The sequence below is a fragment of the Schistocerca gregaria genome, chromosome 2, assembly GCF_023897955.1.
Source record: "Schistocerca gregaria isolate iqSchGreg1 chromosome 2, iqSchGreg1.2, whole genome shotgun sequence".
In the NCBI taxonomy this organism is placed as follows: Eukaryota; Metazoa; Arthropoda; class Insecta; order Orthoptera; family Acrididae; genus Schistocerca; species Schistocerca gregaria.
In genome coordinates, this window is record NC_064921.1 from 1,034,592,018 (window position 1) to 1,034,617,913 (window position 25,896).

Genomic DNA, 25,896 nt, shown 5'->3' on the forward strand with positions numbered 1-25,896 from the left:
CAGTGTGGGATGAGGCGGACAGGAAGGAGGACTGCCGAATTACACAAAAGAGCACGAAGTTAGCAGCAGATTAAGGAAGAAGTACAGGGTAGAGGAAAGTGGAGAGCATTAGCTCTGTGTTGTAAGAGACATAATACCCAAGAAGAAGGTTAAGTATATTTATCATCTATTGGTGGGACTGTGGCGCCGGAGCTGAGGCACTCTCACCTATGAGGGCGATGAGATCTCCCTCCAGGAAGCTGAGCTGGTTGTCGCCGCTGGAGAGGTAGGCGTAGAGCGCCCGCGCCAGCTGGTTGTCCCAGCCAGACGCCACCGCCATAGACTTGGGTCGCGGCTCCGGATCTGTGAATAAAAAGGTAGGCACTGTATTACCTCGCCCTGTCTCTGCATCCAAATCTACATCTATTCACGCCGGTATGTGATGGAGGGTGCTTCATGCACCAGCGCGATTACTCTTCTTTCCTTTTCCAATCGCGAATGCTGAATGGCTCATCAGCTTCGTGGGTGACTGACAGACTGGGGAACCGCAGGTGCAGGGTTAGATATACAGTCGATGTCGTGTTGATTTTTTTCTGTCACTTATCGCCTATTTCATCATTATTATCGTCATCATCATTACTTACAATCTCGGATTAGGTTCGAGGAACCTGTTACAGCTTCAGCCACTTAGCTCCATTCCAGAATGAGATTTTCACTCTGAAGCGGAGTGTGCGCTGATATAAAACTTCCGGGCAGATTAAAACCGTGTGCCGGACCGAGACTCGTTCGCATAGTGCTTCTGTAGGGACGGGTCGTGAGTCGTGCTTGGGTAACTCAGTTGGTAGAGCACCTGCCCGCGAAAGGCGAAGGTCCCGAGTTCGAGCCTCGGTCCGGCACACAGTTTTAATCTGTCTGGAAATTTCAATCAACTCCATTGTTTCATTGGCCGACCTACTTCACTAACAGCTCTGTGTATATATTGCAAAGATTTATCGAATACTAGCTGTTCCCCTTAGCTCCACTCGCGTATCAGTAAAATGAAATGAAACGTGCTGATGGTCTTATTGGCTGGGAGACGCTGTTCGAGATGTTCCGTATGCAAATGCAAGTCTGTTTATTTGACGGCACTTCTACCACTTGCGAGTCGATGATGTTAACGTGATGATGACAACAACAGACACACGCAGTCCTGAATTGAGTACGACCCTGTCGGGAATGGAACCCGGGGCTCTGTGAGCGAAGGTCGCAAATGCTAACCATAAAGCAAGAGCTGCCAGTAGTTTTGTTGTTATGACTCATCATGAAGATACTAAAATAAGACGTTAAACAGCAGAAAGTACCGGTACATAACTTGTTGTTCAGTTCAGCAAAGTCAGCTGTCCCAACGTGTCTGTCTGTTACCAGCGACTGTGTCCGTCTACCAACCTCACTGAAAGCCTCCCAAATTGTACGTGTAACCGCACGATGTTTCTGTATTTGTCGTACAGCTTATAAACGAAGCCGACTTAATGTGTCGTCAAGGGTTTCAAAAGCTACAAGGATCGCATGACACTCAGCGGTCAAAGTGCTACGGGCATGTGACTGATATTAGCATGGAAGTATGAATTAAAGACGATGAGGATTGTATAAGGACTGTATTCATCACAGAGAATCATATTAATATAGAACATATCAAACAATTAGGTATTTTCTCAGATATGATAAATTTCAAAAGAGTAAATTGCTTTTTCAGAAAGTAATTACTGTTCCATACTTCACGTCACATTCTTCAAATCAATAAATATCGTGTACTACACAATTTATAAAGTAGCCGGCGTTCTTCGTCGGCGTTCAAGTTACCTCCAAGTCAAATTCCATCAAAATCGATTCAGCGGTTTAGTGTTGAAAACGTAACAAGCAGAGTTACTTACTGCTATGGATCTGTCTTGTTGCATTCCGTTTACATGTTCCTGCCATTTCTACTTATATGTGAGGAGTTCTTTTTTTTATCAGTTATTGAAATATTTTAAGCTCATTTCTAATACCTTCGTTTCTTAACTGATCTTCTGCTTTACACCCTTTAACTAATCTTTTGGATTTTATTTCTGACGTAACTACTTGACTTATGTCACAGAATTCCACATGTGTTTCTTTGCTTGTCTTTTTGTTTAATGTTTTTTTGTTGTTTCTCAGAAATGATGAAATTTTATTGTCTTATTCTTTATATCTTTATTATAATCAAAACAAATTTATCAGCTCAGGCAGTTAAAATGACTTACTTTTTAAATTATTTTCTTTACTATCGCTATTTCTGAACGCATATGTAGTTTTCCTCAGTATATCACTACCTTTGCGTTTTCTACAGATGTTTTGAAGTTATGATTTTGAGCATCTAGCTTTAATTCTCACTTACCATATGCCAAGGCCTCTATCTGAAATACTCTTCCTCCATTTTCCTTATTATTATTATTATTTCTTCACTAATTTTTCATGGTATTGATATAATACCGAGGGTTTTAACAACAAGTTATCATTAGATTAATTATATTGTACAAGAAACCGAAAATCTGTTTGGCGGTTTTCAACTGAGCGAAGGGTGCCATTTTAGGTGCTGTGGGCCATTCAATCAGTTTTGGGACAACGCCGGTGTCCGATATTACCAAACGGACAATGTGTGCCGATTTGTGTTTGCACTTGGCATTTACCTCACCTGCTTGCTTTCTAAATTTTACCTTCTTTTCAATTCTGGTTTTCTGTAAATTATGGGTGTTGGTTAAAGCTATGGCTAAGAGAGGAAGCCAGCTTTTTCATTTGCATCGATTGTTTTATATCATGCCCATTAGAAACGATTGTTTTGTCCATTATCATGTCGATCAATATTGCTATTATTATTAACTTTTAACTACTACATCGCTAATTATGCACTAAACGTGAAATTAATCGAATTGCTTTTGGCTTAAGTAATTTGAACTAGTTCAAATCATCTTGAACTCAAGTAATTTGGAGTAGACACTCCAAAAATGGTTCAAATGGCTCTGAGCACTATGGGACTTAACATCTGTGGTCATCAGTCCCCTAGAACTTAGAACCATTTAAACCTAACTAACCTAAGGACATCACACACATCCATGCCCGAAGCAGGATTCGAACCTGCGACCGTAGAAGTCGCGCGGCTCCGGACTGAGCGCCTAGAACCGCGAGACCACTGCGACCGGCAAGAGTATGCACTCCCCCCCCCCCCCCCCCCGTTTGATATCTAATTCAACAGCAGAACGGTAGTCGTAGACACATTATAATTTATCTGAAGGGAGGAACGATTCAGCTTTACAGCTTCGATCAGATAACGACGGGAAGAATACGCAATATCTACGATTACACGTCCTCTTCACCGCTGTTTCTTAACATCTGATGAAGACTGCGAATTCTACAGATTCTTCAAATCCGTTCTTCAGTATCAATATTTCTGTTTAAGACGTATATATTCATCGTCATATTTATTTAACCGAGATACAGAAGTTGTCTGTGAATGACACGCAGACAAAATTAATAAATAGACGGAAGACCTTCTTTCGATCAGGTTAAGGCAGAAAATTGAACTAAAATCATATATTCACCCTCTTCTAAATTCCCAAAGTCGACAACCAGTTCTACTAAACATGATGATGAACCCAAAAACCAGCGTTAATTTGAATAACCGAGACGGTTATATTTTGATACCGTGCCTAAGGGGTTTCTGAGATTGAAAAGCACACTTTCCTCCAATGTTCCAGTACGTGCGTGTAGCATAACAATCAATTATGACACTGCTACATGTATGTGGCTGAGTACCCCGTGTTGCTTCGGTATGTATTTCTTGCAATTTTATTGGTTCATCTCTCAGTCCACATCCTCTTTCCACTCTCTCTGTCCATCTCCTTTCCCTCCTTCGCTCTCTCCATCTACTTCTCCCCCTTCCTGTGTCCTCTCCTCATCTTCCTTTTCTATCTCCGTTTCCCCCTCTCGCTCTCTGTCCATCTTCTCCTTCCCTCATACCTCCTGAATTATGTATCGTAAAATGATATAATTTTGTAGGCACATTCAGCAGGATACGTGGATATTGTGTGCCAAATGAGTTGCGATTATAGTTAGTACAAACGAAGCAATAAATGTAAACACCATGACAGTATACCTGATGCGACAGTTTTACTGCATGGAAAACGAAAATTAGCGATAGTGTTTTTCTCTCATCATTTTGTGCATGTTGTGAGCGAGAAAAAGTTTCTTGAAAAATTAAAATTATGTGCAAAATTTGTTGTAATTCAATAAGTGCTCTCGTTCTGAAATACTGGATTGAATAAAATCTGAGTATTCGTGCATCGTGGCCTTTACTTCTTTTTCGCCGCCATCCCTTTGACTGTTAGGTGATTCTTATTCTCATAGTGATTCTTTCCAGACAGTAACTTTGGTTGACATTGGTCCAAATGTTTTGGTGCAGATCTGGGACATACATACACACAAATACTTTTGGAATACGTATGAATATACACTACTGGCCATTAAAATTGCTACACCCCGAAGATGACGTGCTACAGGCGTCAAATATAACCGACAGGAAGAAGATGCTGTAATATGCATATGATTAGCTTTTCAAAGCATTCACACAATGTTGGCGCCGGTGGCGACACCTACAACATGCTGACACGAGGAAAGTTTCCAACCGATTTCTCATACACAAACAGCACTTGACCGGAGTTGCCTGATGAAACATTGTTGTGATGCCTGTTGTAAGGAGAAGAAATGCGTACCACCACGTTTCCGACTTTGATGAAGGTCGGATTGTAGCTTATCGCGATTGCGGCTTATCGTATCGCGACATTTCTGCTCGCGTTGGTCGAGAGCCAATGACTGTTAGCAGAATATGGAATCGGTGGGTTCATGAGAGTAATACGGAACGCCGTGCTGGATGCCAATGGCCTCGTATCACTAGCAGTCGAGATGACAGGCAACTTAACCGCATAGCCGTAACGGGTCGTGCAGCTATGTCTCGATCCCTGAGTCAGCAGATGGGGACGTTTGCAAGTTAACGTCCATCTGCACGAATAGTTCGACGACGTTTGCAGCAGCACGGACTACCAGCTCGGAGACCATGGCTGCGGTTACCCTTGACGCTGCATCACAGACAGGAGTGCCTGCGATGGTGTACTCAACGACCAACCTGGGTGCACGAATGGCAAAACATCATTTTTTCGGATGAATCCAGGTTCTGTTTACAGCATCATGATGGTCGCATCCGTGTTTGGCGACATCGCAGTGAACGCACATTGGAAGCCTGTATTTGTGACCCGGCCTGATGGTATGGGGTGCCATTGCTTACACGTCTTGGTCCCCTCTTGTTCGCATTAACGGCATCTTGAACTGTGGACGTTACATTTCAGATATGTTACGACCCGTCGCTCTACCCTTCACTCGATCCCTGCGAAAACCTACATTTCAGCAGGATAATGCACGACCGCATGTTGCAGGTCCTGGTCGGGCCTTTCTGGATACACAAAATGTTCGACTGCCCTGGCCAGCACATTCTCGATCTATCACCAACTGAAAACTTCTGGTCAGTGGTGGCCGAGCAACTGGCTCGTCACAATACGCCACTCACTACTCTTGATGAACTGTGGTATCGTGTTGAAGCTGCATGGACTGCTGTACCTGTACACTCCATCCAAGTTCTGTCTGACTCAATGCCCAGGCGTATCAAGGCCGTTATTACGGCCAGAAGTGGTTGTTCTGGGTACTGATTTTTCAGGATCTATGCACCCAAATTGCGTGAAAATGTAATCACATGTCAGATCTAGTATAATATATCTGTCCAATGAATACCCGTTTATCATCTGCATTTGTTCTTGGTGGAGGAATTTTAATGACCAGTAGTGTATATTCTTTTCGTCATCCGATTTTGATGAAATATAATGTATGCGGTGCCCTTTGCTACTCTGAAGTTACTCGTTAAAACCCCATACGAATCCGTCTGCTGGTTTTAGAGATTAGCGTGTTCAAAGACAAACAGACAAGACAGTTTTTACAGACTTATATCAGAAGAGATGACAGCTACATAGTTCTTCCTCATTTTTAACCACATCTTTCAGGAACGTCTGTCTGTTTACAGATGCTATTTACACCCTACGACTGAGTCCACGGGGCCTACCTTGCTCTAGCGAGTGCGTGGAGGCGGCCAGGTTGAAGTCGGACTTGGCCCTGGACAGCGGCTTCATGGGGCTGTGGCTGGCCGCCTCGCCGATGGACCGCATGTCGAGGCACGACGCGTCCATCGACTTGGTCTTCCGCAGCTGTGACGTCAGCGACAGCCGGTCGTCCTCCGTGCCTCCCGGACTGTCCTCTGGCCAGAAGCTCACCTGCGGTCAGTTCGGAACACTGCGTCAGAGTATGTCTGGCGATTAATCCTTACAAGGGAACCTCTCTCAGATTTAGTTATAAGTTGGCACAGTGGATAGGCCTTGAAAAACTGAACAAAGATCAATCGAGAAAATAGGAAGAAGTTGTGTGGAACTATGAAAAAAATAAGCAAAATATACAAACTGAGTAGTCCACGTGCGAGATACGCAACATCAAGGAGAGCGTGAGCAGCTACCTTTTTTATTTTCGCAAAGTTATGATCTGTCCGTTCGTTCATTGACGTCACTGTTCACTGTAATAAGTTTAGTGTCTGTGTTTTGCCAACGCACCGCAAAACCGAGCGGTTAGTAGACGAAAGGACGTAGCTCTCCAATGGGAACAGAAAACATTTGATCGCAAGGTCATAGGTCAACCGATTCCTCCACAGGAAAACACGTCTGATATATTGTATACGACACTGGTGAGGGTATGTGCGTCACATGACAGGAATATGTTGTCGACCCACCTAACTTGTACACTTGGCGAATGGGTAAAAATATTCTTCTACCTTGCCCGATTTAAGTTTTCTTGTGGATGTGATAATCACTCCCAAAAAAACTGATGAAAATGTAATAGTTTGTAGTATAAACTGAAAATAAAAAATTAAACTTTTCACTCGAGGGAAGACTTGAACCAAGGACCTCTTGTTCCGCAGCTCCTTTTTTGTGATCGCATTTTGTTCGTTTTAGTTCGTTGCAATTGTTCCTGGCGGACGTCCCCTGACGCCCATTGAAGTTCATTATTGATCCATGCACTCAGTTTTTTTATTACAGAGGACAGATAGCCCTCTGACCGAACAAGCTGAGCTACCGTGCCGGCTACTGCTCACGCTAACCACGGGACCACTGCGCTCCTGTGCTCGCATTATCTTTGATGTTGCATATCTTTCACATGGACTACTCAGTTTGTATATTTTGCTCATTTTTTCATAGTTCCATACAACTTCTTCCTGTTTTCTCGATTGATGTGTGTTCAGTTTTTCAAGTCCTATCCACTGTGAGAACGTATAACTAAACCTGACGGGGGTGCGATGGGGAGGTTCCCTTGTTAGTGTCGGATATTGCAGAGCTGATGTGGATGAGATAATTCGACTGAAGCGGTTTTTGTTTTGAAACTGATTAAACAACACAGGTTTCGACGTAATAAATCTCGGGTGAACAGCCTGGTATGAGTGTGCATAGGACACAATATTTCGGCAATCGACCACGTTGCCATCATCAGGTGCGCTGATGTACTGTACATCAGCGCACCTGCTGATGGCAACGTGGTCGATTGTGCAGTACATCAGCGCACCTGATAATGGCAACGTGGTCGATTGCCGAAATATTGTGTCCTATGCACACTCACACCAGACTGTTCACCCGAGATTTATTTCGTCATAAAATACGCCTGGAGAAATTGAAGAATCACAACACAGGTTTCGACTATCCCGACAAGAAATCACTAAAAATGTCTCCTGTCATTATCTGAGCAGAAACTGCAAATTTAATTCAAGAAAGAATCGTAAGGATAAATATCTTAACATAATTACTCCTCGAAATCCATAATTTTCGTTCGTCACTGTACTGAAATATGTGAGTAAATGAGTGCTTAGTTACTATTACATACGAGGATGTAACACCTTTTCAGACACATTCGAACAATAATTCATATTGTGACAGAGATTTGAAATGGTTTATTGCGTTAAGTGACATTTCCTAAGAACATATTCAAGTGTATCGCGTTTTTTGCACATCGTGTTGACTAATTTTTTTCTGTCAACAAGCAAAGCGATCAAGTCATTGCATCCACAATTGCATACAAATTACTTTTGAATACATTATCGAAGTGAGAGTGATCAATGTGTTACAAATATTTACTGTGAAAAGCAGTCTTGATCACTATTTATTTATTAAGGTGACCTGTTTCGACCACTACTGTGGTCATCTTCAGAACATTGAGTAGGAACCTCTTTTTGCTGGAAAATCACTACACTAGTGATTCTCCAGCAGAAAGAGGTTCCTACTCAATGGTCTGAAGATGACCACAGTAGTGGTCGAAACCGGTCACCTTAACAAATAAATCGTGATCAAGACTGCTTTTAATAGTAAATATTATCTTACAATTTTTTTAACACTTCATTAAAATGTATTGTCCAAATCGCACTTTTTCTGCATAAGCTTCCCCAATATCTAGTTTCCCTAATAACTTGTTTGTGTTAGTGTTGACCATCAGATTCATCCTGTCGTTACTACCCGACACAAACTATTCCATCAGATGTGCGATACAGCTGCTACACCGAAGTGATTTATGTGAATTCATTCGACTGAAACTCCAGAAGAAAAATATTCCTATACTGTCTGCTGAAAATTCTCACAGCGATACGGATAATGTACCTTTCTGGAACTTTCCTAAATGTGTAGGAAGCTGTGACGGAATCAATATGTACATCCTCTAAATCATGATCTATCTACTTTAATTAGAAAAAGGTGCCCTTTTTCAAGATGTCGCAGAGGCCTGTTACTGATTCGCAGCAGTAGATTTCGCTGTATCATCGCCATCGTCTGTGAAAGTCCTGAAGTATGACAGGACTTGTTGAATTGAATGAATAGCTTTCTGAACCACAGAGTACTGACTAAAAATTAATCACGGTGATACAAATGACTTGCAGAGTAGCGTAAACGAGATTTGTGACAAATGTATCATCAATACTGGGGAGTATGCGGTAGATAAAGTGAAGGAGTTCTGCTATCTTGGAAGCAAAATGCGCATCACAGAGACGTTCGGATGATGTAAGAAGGAACCTAGCACTTGCTATAAGAGCATTACTCGCTGAAAGATCTGTACGACTATGAAATGTAGCCATTAAGAAAGAAGTTTCACAGAATGTACGTTGCGGTAACAGCACTGAATTGCAGTGAATGATGGAGTGTAGGAAGACAGAAAAGGAAGAGAATCAAAGAATCTGAGATGTAGTGCTAAAGGATACTAAAGATTAGTAGCATATTTTTCGATCGTACACTAAAACATATGACTGACATTTTCATGTCATGATCAGTGCTGAAAATTGTCGAATAAGATTTTCCAGATCAATTGATAGAAATATTGTAGGGGAAAGACTTTCAGTTACAAGAAATGAAATAATAAAAAAATAAAAATAATAAATAAAATAAAAAACGAAGAAATAGTTTTGTTTCAGCTGTGGAATAGGTGGAGAAAAGGCTACCATAGTTGCCCTCACCGTTATGCAGTTAAAGCTTATGAAAAAAAAGACAAATTACAACTAAAAATATTGGATGTTCTCTTGTAGTCCTCGAGTACAGTGATAGGGAGAGGTTTTACCAGCCAGTAGTGTCGCAGTGTGCTTCTGATCACCGCTCTTAGTGTCGGCTCAGGTTTTTCTGCCACATTCAGCTACTGCCAATAGATCCACAATACAAGAAGAGATCAGCTGTAAATATGACGTTCCTCTCACCAAGTAGTAGATCGCAAGATATTATCATACAGATGAGGCGGTCAGTATTCCCGTGAAGAACGTTATAAGGACCACTATCCTCTTGGTTCAAATGGCTCTGAGCGCTATGGGACTTAACTTCTCAGGTCATCAGTCCCCTAGAACTTAGAACTACTTAAATCTAACTAACCTAAGTACATCACACACATTCATGCCCAGGCAGGATTCGAACCTGCGACCGTAGCAGTCGCGCGGTTCCCGACTGTAGCGCCTAGAACCGCTCGGCCACTCCAGCCGGAACTAACCTCTTGCCTGTGATACATGGAGACATGGAGAAGGTATCATTTTGAAACACCGACATGCTAAATGCTACATGTCATGTACCTTTTCGTGTTGCGTTACTTTTGATAAATTTGTCACGTAGGGAAGCAGCCTACTCACGCCATATAGAATTCATATGCTTCCCATTGTGTGCCAGCCTATTCCGCTGTAACTAGCTGTGACGTCACGAATGTTGCGCAATACCTTAAAAGTAATGTAAATAATCTGGAAAGTTAATAGCATGTCGAGAGTGATGGTAAAAAGATTTAGGAGATATGCTATAATAACAAAGATGTGGGAAGTTTCCAAAAGGTAGCTGTAAAGCTATAGCTGTAGCGTCTCTCCAAAGGGCAAGTTCAGAGCTCATCTATTGCGTGCAGTTCAACTAAAATAACTTTCTCCCCAAAAGAAATTAACCTAGCCACATCAGAATTGTATTGCAGATACTTACCTGCTTGCTGATAGCACAATGAAATCGAGAGCATCATTGGCCTTCAGGAATGAAGCAATTAATTATTTAGTAACTTGAAGTGGCGCTCTACTATCCCCAATGGCTAGTCAGTAAGGCAAATGTTGTCGGCTGCGCCTTCAACCGTCCGCACCACGGCTATATAAATAAGAGTGCTGCGAGCTAGAGTCAAGGCCCAGTTCCCTTCTAGATTCGTACCAGTGCGCACTCCGAGTCGCCAGCCTCGTCGGCTTTGTGCAGTTGGAAGGAACAGCCTTGGATGCTATATTACGTAACTTGGTATGCACTTAACGAGTTCGCATTGTGGTAAATTGTTAACTGCGGAACGACTCCAGTGATTTATTCTCAGTTTGTGTATGTCGTATTTTCACGTGTCGGCGCAGGTCAGACCTTCTATCATTACTAGTGTGGCGTTTGATGAGTATTAACATCAAATTTTGGCGAGCATGCACTTTGAACATTTACATCGATAACGATTATTGAACAGTTTCGTTATCTAGGGATAATAGGATCCACGCAATAGACTCTGAACAGCTCTGATAGTACAATAGCTGATAGTAGCAGCACTTGGTTAAATATTTATCTGGAATTTTACGCTTTATCGTTTTCAGAATATAGTGAAAATTGTTATAGTTAACTGTATTTTCTATGAATCCCAGACAGTATCCTAAATCCTCAGTGATCAATAAATTTATTTTTCCATTAGAGTGGGCACAGTGAACTTTAATTGCAGGCATCACTTTTTTGCTAATCACTTTCTGGTTGCCAACATTTCCTGTGTTTGAGAACGGCAAAAACAAAAAAAAAAAAAAAAACAAATAATGAAACTTTCCACCCGCCGCCCCATTCAGGCAGCACTAAAGTGAGGACGAGTGTTTCTTTATGTCTTAATAGCGTTAACGATGACCGATTCTTTATTTCATTAACTATTATTTTTAAAATTCGCGTTTGGGCGATTATGCTGTGTCTATTAACTACAGTCGGGTACATTGGTGTTATTTCTTCCACCTGCCATGGAGAATATTGGTAGATATAATGAGAGTATGCCTACATTCTGATGGGTTTGTTAACTACGGCAATTCGTGTAAATAGTAAATAAAAATGATTAAAACTCATGCAATAACAGCGGAAACCGACCATGTCCCTAGCATTAGCTAATTAATAGCTTAGGTTACCCATATGAAGAACAAAAGTATTCTTTTTTTACTTGCCTCCGTATTTGATGCAGATAACGGGTATTGGAGTAGAAGAAACATGAAGTACTGGAGTGGTATGAAAAACGTGTGTGGCTTCTAAAGTAGGGGTGGTTTATGTAGGCTGCTAATACAGTAAGACGTCCGAAGATAAGCTACCAAACACAAATTGGAAGGGTAGAAACAGAAAAAAAAGTAGGAAGTAGATGGCCGAAAAAATATCGACGATGTCGTCACAAGGTAGAATTTGAATACAAAAGACAACGATACGCCTTAGAAAAAAAGAAATAGATTGAACTTCTGAGACAGGCATGTGCCAGGTGACGTTCTGAAAACATTTCTCCAACTTATGGCAGCGCTCCGGCTTCGATGCACTTTGCGTCCATTGGTCCTCACCTGCGCCATCTACCCCTGTGTACACGGCACTCACCTGTCGGAGCCTGGCGGTGAGGACGGCCTCGACGCCCTCCGGCAGCGCCTCCCTGGAGTGCGCCACGTCCTGCCACGAGTCCAGCCGCTCCTCCAGCGCCTGCTTGCCCTGCGTGTGGTGCAGCAGGTAGTGCTTCGCCAGCGAGCACTGGCGCTCCAGCACGAACCCGTAGCGCCGCCGCTCCTGCGTCATCGCCTGCAACATGTGGACCTTGTTTTCAGTGAGGTTAAATCACGCAGCACGGAAAACGAAGGCATTGCGGTCATATAACATTGCCGAGCTAAAGATTTTGCTTGTCACAATTTGCCGTCGCCTTACTTCTTGATATGATCTTCAGTCGCAAGACGAAATTTTGCTGCAGCTGTTCAAGCTAGTCTATCCTGTGCAAGCCTCTTCATCTCTACACAACTTACAGCCAACCGACTTTGCTTACTGCAGCTAAGTCTCTGTCTCGTTTTGCAGTTTTATGCCCCACCCCCTCGCCCGTTCTATCATCTCCTTTTTGAAACTGACTATTCTTTGATGTCTCAGAATATGTGCCATGAACTGATCCTTTCTTCTAATCAACTTTTCCCATAAATTTCGAGTTCTCGATATAAATGGTTCAAATGGCTCTAAACACTATGGGACTTACGATCTGAGGTAATCAGTCCCTTAGAACTACGTAAACCTAACTAACCCAAGGACAGCACACACATCCATGCCCGAGGCAGGATTCGAACCTGCGACCGTAGCAGCCGCGTGGTTCCGGACTGAAAGGCCTAGGACCGCTTGGCCACAGCGGCCGGCCTCTTGATATAAACAGTCTAGTTGACTGTAGTAGGTGACGTTGAAGACCAAATCCAAAAACACTGATCATACATATTCTGCTGACCACGTGGAGGAAGTGTGGCGGGCAGACAATAAATTCTACGTACAGTTCACTGTGCCAGATTTCGACACCTGATATCCTAATTAATTCTTCCAATATCGGCTAATAAATTTCAGCTACTTTCCATTGTCCATATTTTACTCTTATTTATATACATCTTATAGCACTTTTCCAAGACATTGTCCATATTAGGAATCCAATCTTTCAATTCCTTTGCTCTCTCTGACAAAATCGACAAAATCTGGGGTTCTTGGTGCCATAGATCACTGAAATGATGTGTCCCCCATCGAACTCAAGCAACATTATCATTCTGCTATTCGCCCTCAGCACTGTTGCACCACATTACTGCATACAACATTGTAGTTCTCCAGGCTGAAGCAACTTGAAGTATTGCATGATAATGTTTTGGTAACGTTCAGTTCTTCCCGTTTCCGAAAAAAATAGGATCTACAATTCCACACCAACTACAACCCTCTGTGAATGCACTGGGCGTCTCATAGAAAGTGAAAGGGCTTTCTGAACTCCAAACTCTGTCGTCCTGGCTCTTTACATAGTCATAATAAAACGCAAATAAAATTGACAATAAAGCAGTATTTTCCCACTGTTCTCGAAGTTCATGCACAGTGTGAATGCATTACGGACGGAGTTTCCTTCTTTGTTGTTGTACAAACACTCCAGTTTGCTGACACAGTTTTCGCGTCGAATTTCTTGGTTAAAGTAGCAAAGATGCGTGGATATTTTCCAGTGAGGTCTCACTTAACGTCGAAAGTCGGCAGAAATGTCCCCATACATTCACACTATTAGCTTTTCTGAGACGAGCGGCTATCATTGATTTGTTAGGCAACCTTGTTCCAAGAAAAGTTACCCTAGAGTCTTCCTGACATTTTTGAAATTCGAAGTCACTTTCAAGGTTGAACAAACGTTCAGACTGAGAAAAACACAACTAACTCTACACTGAAACAAAACGTTGGGCAAGTGTTTGAATGTCACTTGCTGTTCTTCTCCCACAATGTCATCCGTTGTTGACAGAAATATTACCGCCGGTAATAAACTTAGTTTCCTAAAAGCCTACTTTTTTAAAATTTTGTTCTGAGTCTTCTGGCTCATCCTGTAAGTATGGTTCCCTAGCTCATTCCTTCCAGTCTTGTGTTACCACGTTTCATCGATAACCTGAAGAAAATGTGGCTCATGGAGTAATGCAAGGAGACAACCGACACTTATTCCGTTGTCGTGTTTGCGGCAAAAAAATCACAGATAACAGATGTAGGTCAAGCTTGTTACTGCTCTGATATCTCTATTGGGCACACTTTTGAGGGCCCTGTTCTTCACCTATACTGACTTACTTTAGAACACAATAACAAAGTGCATCGTTCTAGGAGATCAAAAAGCGTTATTTGGCACTTTTATTTTAAAATCTAGAGGTGGACAGTGTTCTGACACTCGCCGCCTGCAGATGGCTTCACCAGAAGATCCCAGTGCCGGGTTACTCACTTTCACTAGTGGAATTTCATTTTTTGTGGATGTCTTTAAACAAATATGCAGACTTTAACCATTGAGTCCGAATTCTGACAAATTCTGTTTATCTCATATGCTCTCTAACTCATTTGATTTCTTGCCTTGTGAGACTGCGAAGTTTTGCAGGCACACATTCTTTTGTCAAGAACACTCTTTGCAGGTAGTGGTCCACAGTTGGCAAATTGTTCAGAAATGACATCTTCATACTGCCAAAAGCTGTTACATTGACAATTTTTGTTACAGCTAAAACGTCGAGACTGACGAGAATGTTGAAGATTAGATGGGTAGATCACACAACTAACGAGGAGGTATTGAATAGAATAGGGGAGAAGAGGAGTTTGTGGCACAGCTTGACAAGAAGAAGGGCCGGATGGTAGGATATGTTCTGAGGCATCAAGGAATCATTGGCATTAAATTTAACGCAATGATAGATACTCTTAGTTTGCATATCTCGATAGTGAACAGTAGAGAGATATAAAATCAGTACAATACAAATACATACCTAAGAAGGCGAACGACTACGTGAGTGTTATAGTGGATCAGACCAAGAGGAGGAGAACACCAAAATGTTGTTATGCCTTCCTGCGCACCATGGCTGATTATTTTCCTCCTTGATGGCGTGAAAGCACAGAGCTGGAAGCCTACAGCCATCATCTGACTGGGGCCGCTAGACGATGATTCCATCGGATGAGTCCAAAGGTAAACTGTACGAAGGCTGTATATTCTCATACTGAGAACGTAGAAGGAGCGATCTGTGTTTTTCTTGGGAAAAATCTTTCAGTAGTCAAGATCGCATGAATTAGTTTTCACTGTAGACAATCGGTTTCGAACTTGTAACTGTCACCTTCTGGTCTTTAACATAATGCCCTATACATTTAACATGTCTCCTATTATAATTTATGAAAAAATATTTGAGAAATGAAATTTTATTTGACATTACAAATACAGAAATGGAAGCTGTACATTTACAGGGTTGTAGCCTCTCCCCGATGTTATTCAATCTGTATATTGAGCAAGCAGTAAAGGAAACAAAAGAAAAATTTGGAGTAGGTATTAAAATTCATGGAGACGAAGTAAGAACTTTGAGGTTCGCCGATGACATTGTAATTCTGTCAGAGACGGCAAAGGACTTGGAAGAGCAGTTGAACGGAATGGACAGTGTCTTGAAAGGAGGATATAAGATGAACATCAACAAAAGCAAAACGAGGATAATGGAATGTAGTCAAATTAAATCGGGTGATGCTGAGGGAATTAGATTAGGAAATGAGACACTTAAAGTAGTAAAGGAGTTTTGCTATTTAGGAAGTAAAATAACTGATGATGGTCGAAGTAGAGAGGATATAAAATGTAGACTGGCAATGGCAAGGAAAGCGTTTCTGAAGAAGAGAAATTTGTTAACATCGAATATAGATTTAAGTGTCAGGAAGTCATTTCTGAAAATATTTGTTTGGAGTGTAGCCATGTATGGAAGTGAAACATGGACGATAACTAGTTTGGACAAGAAGAGAATAGAAGCTTTCGAAATGTGGTGCTACAGAAGAATACTGAAGATAAGGTGGATAGATCACGTAACTAATGAGGTGGTATTGAATAGGATTGGGGAGAAGAGAAGTTTGTGGCACAACTTGACTGGAAGAAGGGATCGGTTGGTAGGACATGTTTTGAGGCATCAAGGGATCACAAATTTAGCATTGGAGGGCAGTGTGGAGGGTAAAAATCGTAGAGGGAGACCGAGAGATGAGTACACTAAGCAGATTCAGAAGGATGTAGGTTGTAGTAGGTACTGGGAGATGAAGCAGCTTGCACAGGATAGAGTAGCATGGAGAGCTGCATCAAACCAGTCTCAGGACTGAAGACAACAACAACAACAACATTTACATAACGCCAAAAAATGTTGTTATAAAGGATGTTCCACTGTGAATTAGTATCTCATTCCATGTTGTGATTATGGAGGATAATATTCAGCAAATTACACACAGGGCTGTGAAAAATAAAATCATTTACAGTTAATAAGCATGTTGTGCACGTGGGTGCTTTCGTATATTTACACAATTTGATCCAAAGTATCCGGAAACCACCAAAAACATATGTTTTTTTATATTAGCTGCTACCTACTACCAGGTATTCTATATCAGCGACCTCAGTAGGCAGACATCGTGAGAGAGCAGAATGGGGCGCTCCACCAAACTCAAGGGCTTCGAACGCGGCCAGGTGACCGGGTGCCTCTTGTGTCAAACGTTGGCACGCGTGATTTCCACACTCCTAAACATCCCTAGGTCCAATGTTTCCGATGTGATAGTGACGTGGAGACGTGAAGGGACACGTACAGCACAAAAGCTTACAAGCCGACCTCGTCTGTTGACCGACAGAGACCACCGACGGTCGAAAAGAATAGCAAAGTGTAATAAGCAAACATCTATCCAGATAATCACACAGGACTTCCAAACTGCATCAGAATCCGCTGCAGGTACTATGACAGTTAGGCGGGAAGTGAGAAATATTGGATTTCATGGTCGAGCAGCTGCTCATAAGCCACACATCACGCCGGTAAATGCCAAACGACGCCTCGCTTGGTGTAAGGAGGGTAAACTCTGGGCGATTGAACAGTGGAAAAACGTTGTGTGGATGTGGCGAATCACGGTACACAATGTGGCGACCCGATGGCTGGGTGTGGGTACGGCGAATGGCTGGTGAATGTCGTCTGCCAGCACCTGTAGTGCCAACAGTAAAATTAGCAGGTAGTGGTGGAGTGATTACACGACAATAACATCCCTGTAATGGACTGGCCTGCACAGAATTCTGACCTGAGTCCTATAGAACACCTTTGGGATGCTTTGAAACGCGGACTTCATGCCAGGCCTCACCGACCAACATCGATACCTCTGCTCAGTGCAGCACTCCGTGAAGAATGTGCTGTCATTTCCCATGAAACCTTTCAGCACCTGATTGCTCGTATACCTGCGAGAGTGGAATCTGTCATCAAGGCTAAGGGTGGGCCAACAGCATACTAATTCCAGCATTACCGATGGAGGGCGCCATCAAATTGTAAGTTTTTTTCAGCCTGATGTCCGGATACTTTTGATCACATAGTGTAGTACTGACAGATGTTTGTTAATTCTCAAAACGCACTATGTACATGTGTTTAAGTTTGTGTGACATGTTACACAAGTCGTTGATCCATCTTAGCCAAAGAACACAGTGCAACTGGATGACTGTAAGGCAAGGAAGGAGTTGTTCGTTCATTTGGTATCGACAAACTGAACTAATTGTAGAGCCAACTTCATCACAGCTGTGCCGTATGCCTCAAGTGAACGGACCGCCCTTCGACGCTATATCTATAGTTTACTAGATGCGGAGGGTCCTGTAAGAGAAATTTCGTTGGGAGAATGGGAACAGATGGAATAGGTGGACTGTAGTTAGCGCGTGCTGATGAAATGTGATTGAAGCAAGTCGTAAATATAGCAGTTCTTGGCTGTTGAAAAAATGCCACATCAGATGTAAGTAGGCTGTTTAGGTTTTTATATTGGTAATGCCATGTAGCGCTCTGTATGAAAATCACTGACTGTGCTGTGTGCAGTCTGACGCTGGTCGGCATTGTTGCAATATTTGCTATTGTAGTGTTGGGCAGTTGGATGTGAACAGCGCGTAGCGTTGCGCAGTTGGAGGTAAGCCGCCAGCATTGGTGGTGGATGTGGGGAGACACATGCCGGAGATTTGAGACCGGATGATCTGAACGTGTGTCCATCAGAGACAGTAAATTTGTAACACTGCATATCATGATACTTTTGAACACTATTAAGGTAAATACATTGTTTGTTTTCTATCAAAGTCTTTCATTTGCTAACTATGCCTTTGAGTAGTTGGTGCCTTCCGTAGTTTGAATCTTTTATTTAGCTGGCAGTAGTGGCGCTCGCTGTATTGCAGTAGTTCGAGTAACGAAGATTTTTGTGAGTTAAGTGATTCATAAAAGGTATACGTTATTGTTAGTGAGGGCCAATCTTTTATAGGGATGATTAAAAGTCAGATTGTGTTGCGCTAAAAATATTGTGTCAGTTTAGTGATGATCATAATAAGTAAAGAGAGAAATCCAGAATGAGATTTTCACTCTGCAGCGGAGTGTGCGCTGATATGAAACTTCCTGGCAGGTTAGAACTATGTGCCTGACCGAGACTCGAACTCGAACTTGGGACATTTGTCTTTCGCGGGCAGAAGTAGAGCACTTGCCCCAGAAAGGAAATGGTCTGGAGTTCGAGTCTCGGTCGGGCACACAGTTTTAATCTGCCAGGAAGTTTCAGAGAGAGAAATGTCTGAGTACGTTTAGTTTTGCTCAGCTGTTTGAAAATAAAATAACGTAAGAGGTTTACCAGTACAATCATTCATAAATTTTTCTAAGGGAACGTTTCACAGAAGCATTTGATGCACCATATGGTGGTGGACTGTTGCTGCAATTAGTTAGACGACTAAAAACCAAGTGGCTTGTTGGTGGCAGACTCACAAGGCCAATACTGTTTTCCCGTGGACACGGATCGAGCAGGAGAGCACATCGCCGCCAGCGACTCACCGTCTTGAGGCTGACCTCGCAGAAGGCGTCCAGCTTGGCGCGCTCCTCCTCCAGCGCCTGGAGGCTCTTCACCTCGCGGTCCAGCGCCACCGACGGCGGCTTCGTGCGCGTCTTCTTGCGCTGCTTCTTCACCGCCGCCGCCGCCTTGCTGTACGTCTCCGACCGCTGCTTGTGCTGCTGGAGAAAGCGCTTCTGCTCGCTCTGAAACACAGCGGACACAAACTCCTAGTCTCCTCACCTTACGAAGTAAACATTACGAGGCCTATCCATCGAACTACAGACCTATATCGTTGACGTCGGTTTGCAGTAGGGGTTTGGAGCATATACTGTATTCAAACATTATGAATCCGCTCGAAGGTGCTGGCCAAAGTGGCCGTGCGGTTCTAGGCGCTGCAGTCTGGAACTGCGAGGCCGCTACGGTCGCAGGTTCGAATCCTGCCTCGGGTATGGATGTGTGTGGTGTCCTTAGGTCAGTTAGGTTTAAGTAGTTCTAAGTTCTAGGAGACTAATGACCTCAGCAGTTGAGTCCCATAGTGCTCAGAGCCATTTGAACCATTTTTGAACCTCGAAGGGAACGATCTATTGATACGTAATAAGCATGGTTTCAGAAAACATCGTTGTTGTGCAACGCAGCTAGCTCTTTATGCGCACGAAGTAATGGCCGCTATCGACAGGGAATCTCAAGTTGATTCCGTATTTCTAGATTTCCGGAAAGCTTTTGACGACGTTCCCCACAAGCGACTTCTAATCAAGATGCGGGCCTACAGGCTATCGTCTCAGTTGCGTGACTGGATTCGTGATTTCCTGTCAGGAAGGTCGCAGTTCGTAGTAATAGACGGCAAATCGTCGAGTAAAACTGAAGTGATATCAGGTGTTCCCCAAAGAAGCGTCCTGGGACCTCTGCCATTCCTGATCTATATAAATGCCTGGGTGACAATCTGAGCAGTTCTCTTAGGTTGTTCGCAGATGCTGTAATTTACCGTCTACTAAGGTCATCCGAAGACCAGTATCAGTTGCAAAACGATCTAGAAAGGATTGCTGTATGGTGTGGCAGGTGGCAGTTGACGCTAAATAACGAAAAGTGTGAGGTGATCGAAATGAGTTCCAAAAGAAATCCGTTGGAATTCGATTACTCGATAAATAGTACAATTCTCAAGGCTGTCAATTCAACTAAGTACTTGCGTGTTAAAATTACGAACAACTTCAGTTGGAAAGACCACATAGATACTGTGGGGAAGGCGAGCCAAAGGTTGCGTTTCATTGCCAGGTCACATAGAAATTGCAACAATTCCACTAAAGAGACAGGTTACACTACACTCGTTCGTTCTCTATTAGAATATTGCTGCGCGGTGTGGGATCCTTACCAGGTGGCATTGGCGGAGGACATCGAAAGGGTGCAAAAAAGAGCAGCTCGTTTTGTATTATCACGTAATAGGGGAGAGAGTGTGGCACACATGATACGCGAATTGGGATGGAAGTCATTACAGCAAAGACGTCTTTCGTCGCGGCGAGATCTACACTCCTGGAAATGGAAAAAAGAACACATTGACACCGGTGAGTCAGACCCACCATACTTGCTCCGGACACTGCGAGAGGGCTGTACAAGCAATGATCACACGCACGGCACAGCGGACACACCAGGAACCGCGGTGTTGGCTGTCGAATGGCGCTAGCTGCGCAGCATTTGTGCACCGCCGCCGTCAGTGTCAGCCAGTTTGCCGTGGCATACGGAGCTCCATCGCAGTCTTTAACACTGGTAGCATGCCGCGACAGCGTGGACGTGAACCGTATGTGCAGTTGATGGACTTTGAGCGAGGGCGTATAGTGGGCATGCGGGAGGCCGGGTGGACGTACCGCCGAATTGCTAAACACGTGGGGCGTGAGGTCTCCACAGTACACCGATGTTGTCGCCAGTGGTCGGCGGAAGGTGCACGTGCCCGTCGACCTGGGACCGGACCGCAGCGACGCACGGATGCACGCCAAGACCGTAGGATCCTACGCAGTGCCGTAGGGGACCGCACCGCCACTTCCCAGCAAATTAGGGACACTGTTGCTCCTGGGGTATCGGCGAGGACCATTCGCAACCGTCTCCATGAAGCTGGGCTACGGTCGCCCACACCATTAGGCCGTCTTCCGCTCACGCCCCGACATCGTGCAGCCCGCCTCCAGTGGTGACGCGACGGGTGTGAATGGAGGGACGAATGGAGACGTGTCGTCTTCAGCGATGAGAGTTGCTTCTGCCTTGGTGCGAATGATGGTCGTATGCGTGTTTGGCGCCGTGCAGGTGAGAGCCACAGTCAGGACTGCATACGACTGAGGCACACAGGGCCAACACCCGACATCATGGTGTGGGGAGCGATCTCCTACACTGGGCGTATACCTCTGGTGATCGTCGAGGGGACACTGAATAGTGCACGGTACATCCAAACCGTCATCGAACCCATCGATCTACCATTCCTAGACCGGCAAGGGAACTTGCTGTTCCAACAGGACAATGCACGTCCGCATGTATCCCGTGCCACCCAACGTGCTCTAGAAGGTGTAAGTCAACTGCCCTGGCCAGCAAGATCTCCGGATCTGTCTCCAATTGAGCATGTTTGGGATTGGATGAAGCGTCGTCTCACGCGGTCTGCACGTCCAGCACGAACGCTGGTCCAACTGAGGCGCCAGGTGTAAATGGCATGGCAAGCCGTTCCACAGGACTACATCCAGCATCTCTACGATCGTCTCCATGGGAGAATAGCAGCCTGCATTGCTGCGAAAGGTGGATATACACTGTACTAGTGCCGACATTGTGCATGCTCTGTTGCCTGTGTCTATGTGCCTGTGGTTCTGTCAGTGAGATCATGTGATGTATCTGACCCCAGGAATGTGTCAATAAAGTTTCCCCGTCCTGGGACAATGAATTCACGGTGTTCTTATTTCAATTTCCAGGAGTGTATTTACGAAATTTCAGTAACCAACTTCCTCTTGCGAATGCGAAAATATTTTGTTGACCCCAACCTACATAGGTAGGAATGATCATCAAAATAAAATAAGAGAAATCAGAGCTCGAACAGAAAGGTTTAGGTGTTCGTTTTTCCCGCTCGCTGTTCGGGAGTGGAATGGTAGAGAGATAGTATGATTGTGGTTCGATGAACCCTCTGCCAAGCACTTAAATGTAAATTGCAGAGTAATCATGTAGACGTACATGTAGATGAAATAAATGCCCGCGAAAGGCAAAGGTCCCGAGATCACAGTTCTAATCTGCCAGGAAGTTTAAAAAAATCTCTGATCTGTCTGGGAATCAAACATGGGTCAGACGCGCTGACCATTAGGCTACGGGAGCTAAATAAAAAATTTCAGAATACGCACATCTACAAACGCGCTGCACACGGCTGTTCCTTGGTTTGCGTCCGAGACGCCTCGCATAACTGTCTCCATGAAGAAGCGCGCGCTACTAGTAAACCTCTTTTACAGTTCAGTTACTGTCCACCAGTAGCCCTGAAGACGTTTCTGACACTCAAGGGTATGAAAAAAGGAGTTCCTCCGAAGTCTGCTAAGGGTGTGGAGAAAATGATTACAAAATTCGTAATGGCGGGTCTCTTTCAAGTGCAGTGTGGCAGAGACAGGAAAGCAGCTGATCCGACGATTGTGGGAGACGTGGTCACAGCATCACGTGAGGGGTGGAACGATAGAGTGCCCGAGAATATGCATAAACTTTCGGACGTGTCTGCGTACACGGTACATAAAATCCTACGAAACGTCCTGCTTTGCTATCAAATGGTTCAAATGGTTCTGAGCACTGTGGGACTTAATTTCTGAGGTCATCAGTCACCTAGAACTTAGAACTGCTTAAAGCGAACTAACCTAAGGACATCACACACATCCATGCCCGAGAAAGGATTCGAACCTGCGACCGTAGCGGTCCCGCGGCTCCAGACTGTAGCGCCTTGAACCGCTCGGCCACTCCGGCCGGCGGATGGGATTCATTGTTCTGTACATCAATATGCACTTCGTCCTAAATTTGGAGGCATTGAGCGAGTGAACAAATTGTTGGTACGAAGAGCAATATTTCTGAAGTCATACACATAATACCTTTGCCATTTGCAACAGTGTTCAATGGACTGAATCACGAGTATAGAGACTTCGTATATTACTGCAAACTAGGTTGGTTAAGTCAAGGGGCACGCACGGAACGATTTTTCTATTTAAAACTCAGTGTTGTTGAATTTATCGAGGAAAAAGGAGTGCACGACCGAAAATTGAAATATCTGGAATATATTGGAGATTTCATGTCTTAGGTGTACTGCACACTGTCCGCAGTAAGACATTACAAGTTAACTTCTTTCTGATTTGATGGAGACGCATTTAAAAAGGAAATCACGTTGTACAACGGACACATTCTGATAAAAAGACTCATGTTCAGAAGTCGTTTCCTGCTGATCGCAGGCAACACAAATGTTCGATCTGGCATTTCTTCCCCGCAAGGAAGTGGACAATGACTGGCCACTGAACATCCTCTCCACAGAAGGGACCATTTCCATCTCCAAGGAGATGCCAATACGGCTTACCCAACTAAACAGTGCCACAACCTTTGATTGTCGAACTTGTACAGGCATGTGCATTGAGTAGTACAGATACAGTAACGTGCAACTCAAACCGTAGCCCTCGTATTGCGATTCATATGTCATTTGTAGCTGACCCCAATTACGTTAAGACGCTTACAGCGCCATTTATTGGTAACATTATGGTTAATTTTTTTTTTTTTTTTTTTTGCTGCACTTCGCTTCCACCTGTGTCAATAATCACTAATACAGGCTGTATCAAAAAGAATCATCCGATTTAAAATAAAATCATAACTATTGTGTTGTTTGCCCGCCCGGTTAGCCGAGCTGTCCAACGCACGGCTTTCCGGAGTGGGAAGGAGCGCCTGGTCCCCGGCACGGGCCGGCCGGAGTGGCCGAGAGGTTCTAGGCGCTGCAGTCTGGCACCTCGCGACCGCTACGTTCGCAGGTTCGAATCCTGCCTCAGACATGGATGTGTGTGACGTCCTTAGGTTAGTTAGGTTTAAGTAGTTCTCAGTTCTAGGGGACTGATGACCTCAGCTTTCAAGTCCCATAGTGCTCAGGGCCATTTGAACCATCCCCGGCACGAATCCTCCCGGCGGACTTGTGTCGAGGTCCGGTGAGCCGGTCTATCTGTAAATGGTTTTCAGGCGGTTTTCCATCTGCCTCGGCGAATGCGGGGTGGTTCCCCTTATTCCGTCTCAGCAAGACTGTGTCGGCGATTGCTGCGCAAACAAGTTCTCCCCGTACGCGTACACCATTACTCTACCACGCAAACATAGGGGTTACACTCGTCCGGTGTGAGACGTTCCCTGGGGGGGGGGGTCCACCGGGGGCCGACGAACCGCACAATAACCGTAGGTTCGGCGTGGGGCGGCGGAGGGATGAAGTGGACTGCGGTAGTCGTCGTGGGGTTGTGGACCACTGCGGCTGCGGCGGGGACGGAGCTTCTCCGTCGTTTCTAGGTCACCGGTTAACATACAATACATACATACGTGTTGTTTGAGATATGTGCTGAACAACGTACTGTTGGAAAGAGCAAGCACTCGAGTTTTACATGGTTCCCGCTAGTAGCAGAGATGTGCCCACTTCACTTCTAGTAAAAACGGTGCCGGGCAACAGAAAGCATTTTGTGTTCTACGTTTTGCGTAGCGTGGCTCAGAAATAACTGTTGAGCGTGACTTTCGTACTAGGTACGGTGTGGATCCTCCTACAGCACAGAGCATTAAACGATGGCATGTACAATTCCGAGAAACAGGTTGTTTGTGTAAAGGTAAATTGCCGTGCCGTACTCGAGTGTCTCACACAGATGTCGAAAACATCAGCCACAGTTTCATAAGGAGTCCGCAGAAACCCGTTCGCCGTGCAGCTCAACAGCACACCAAGGCCCCGATGTCCGTGTGGCTTGTGTCGCGTCGACTCTTACACATGAAATCATACAAACTTCAGCTACTGCACTCTCTTCGTGTAGGTGACAAACAACAACGTGAAGAGTTCTGTAATGTCGTTGTTGGAAAGATGGAGAATGACAATGTTCTTCCACGGTTAATGTTCAGTGACGCGGCAGCATTCCATTGGAATGGAAAGGTGAACCGTCATAATGCGAGAACAGCCACATGAAGTTCTACAACATGAGGGCGATTCTCCTAAATTTAATGTTTTGCGCTGTTTCGTAGTAACAGGTGTATGGTCCATTTTTATTTGCGGAGAACACTGTTACAGGAAACACATATTTCGTTATGCTTCAGAACTTTCTTTTCCCACAGTAGAAAATCTGATTCGAACGGCTTCATTTACCAAGAGGATAGGGCACCGCCACACCGGCATTTGGAAGTGTGGGAATGTTTAAATCAGAGGATTACTTAACGATAGACCGATCGCACTGCAGCAAATGATTCAGCCTCCAAAGTCACCGGACCAGACTATTTCTTGTGGGGGCTTATAAAAGACTCTGTTTATGTGCCTCCGTTACCAACAACAATGAATGAACTGAGTCATCGCATAATAGCAGCAATGGAAGCTGTAACTCAAGACATGCTCGCTGCAATGCGGGAACGATATGAATAATGCATTCACATATTCCATGCACCTCAAGGGAGGCATATTAAGCCCCTATGAAAAGGTACGAAAAAAACTTTTTGAGTTTCCCGTTCATCAAAAAACAAAATTCAT

General features: G+C 44.1%; 1 protein-coding gene across 1 annotated transcript in view; it reads right to left on the reverse strand.

The window, feature by feature from the left end:
* Positions 1–25,896, reverse strand: part of LOC126336803 (brain-specific angiogenesis inhibitor 1-associated protein 2) — a 555,994-nt gene that overhangs the window by 68,589 nt on the left and 461,509 nt on the right. The window contains exons 6-9 of the mRNA XM_050000840.1: positions 19,178–19,378; positions 12,231–12,425; positions 6,137–6,344; positions 208–342 (exon numbers count right to left, since the gene is read on the reverse strand). Of these exons, the coding sequence (XP_049856797.1) occupies positions 208–342; positions 6,137–6,344; positions 12,231–12,425; positions 19,178–19,378 (739 nt within the window). The remainder of the gene's footprint in view (positions 1–207; positions 343–6,136; positions 6,345–12,230; positions 12,426–19,177; positions 19,379–25,896) is intronic.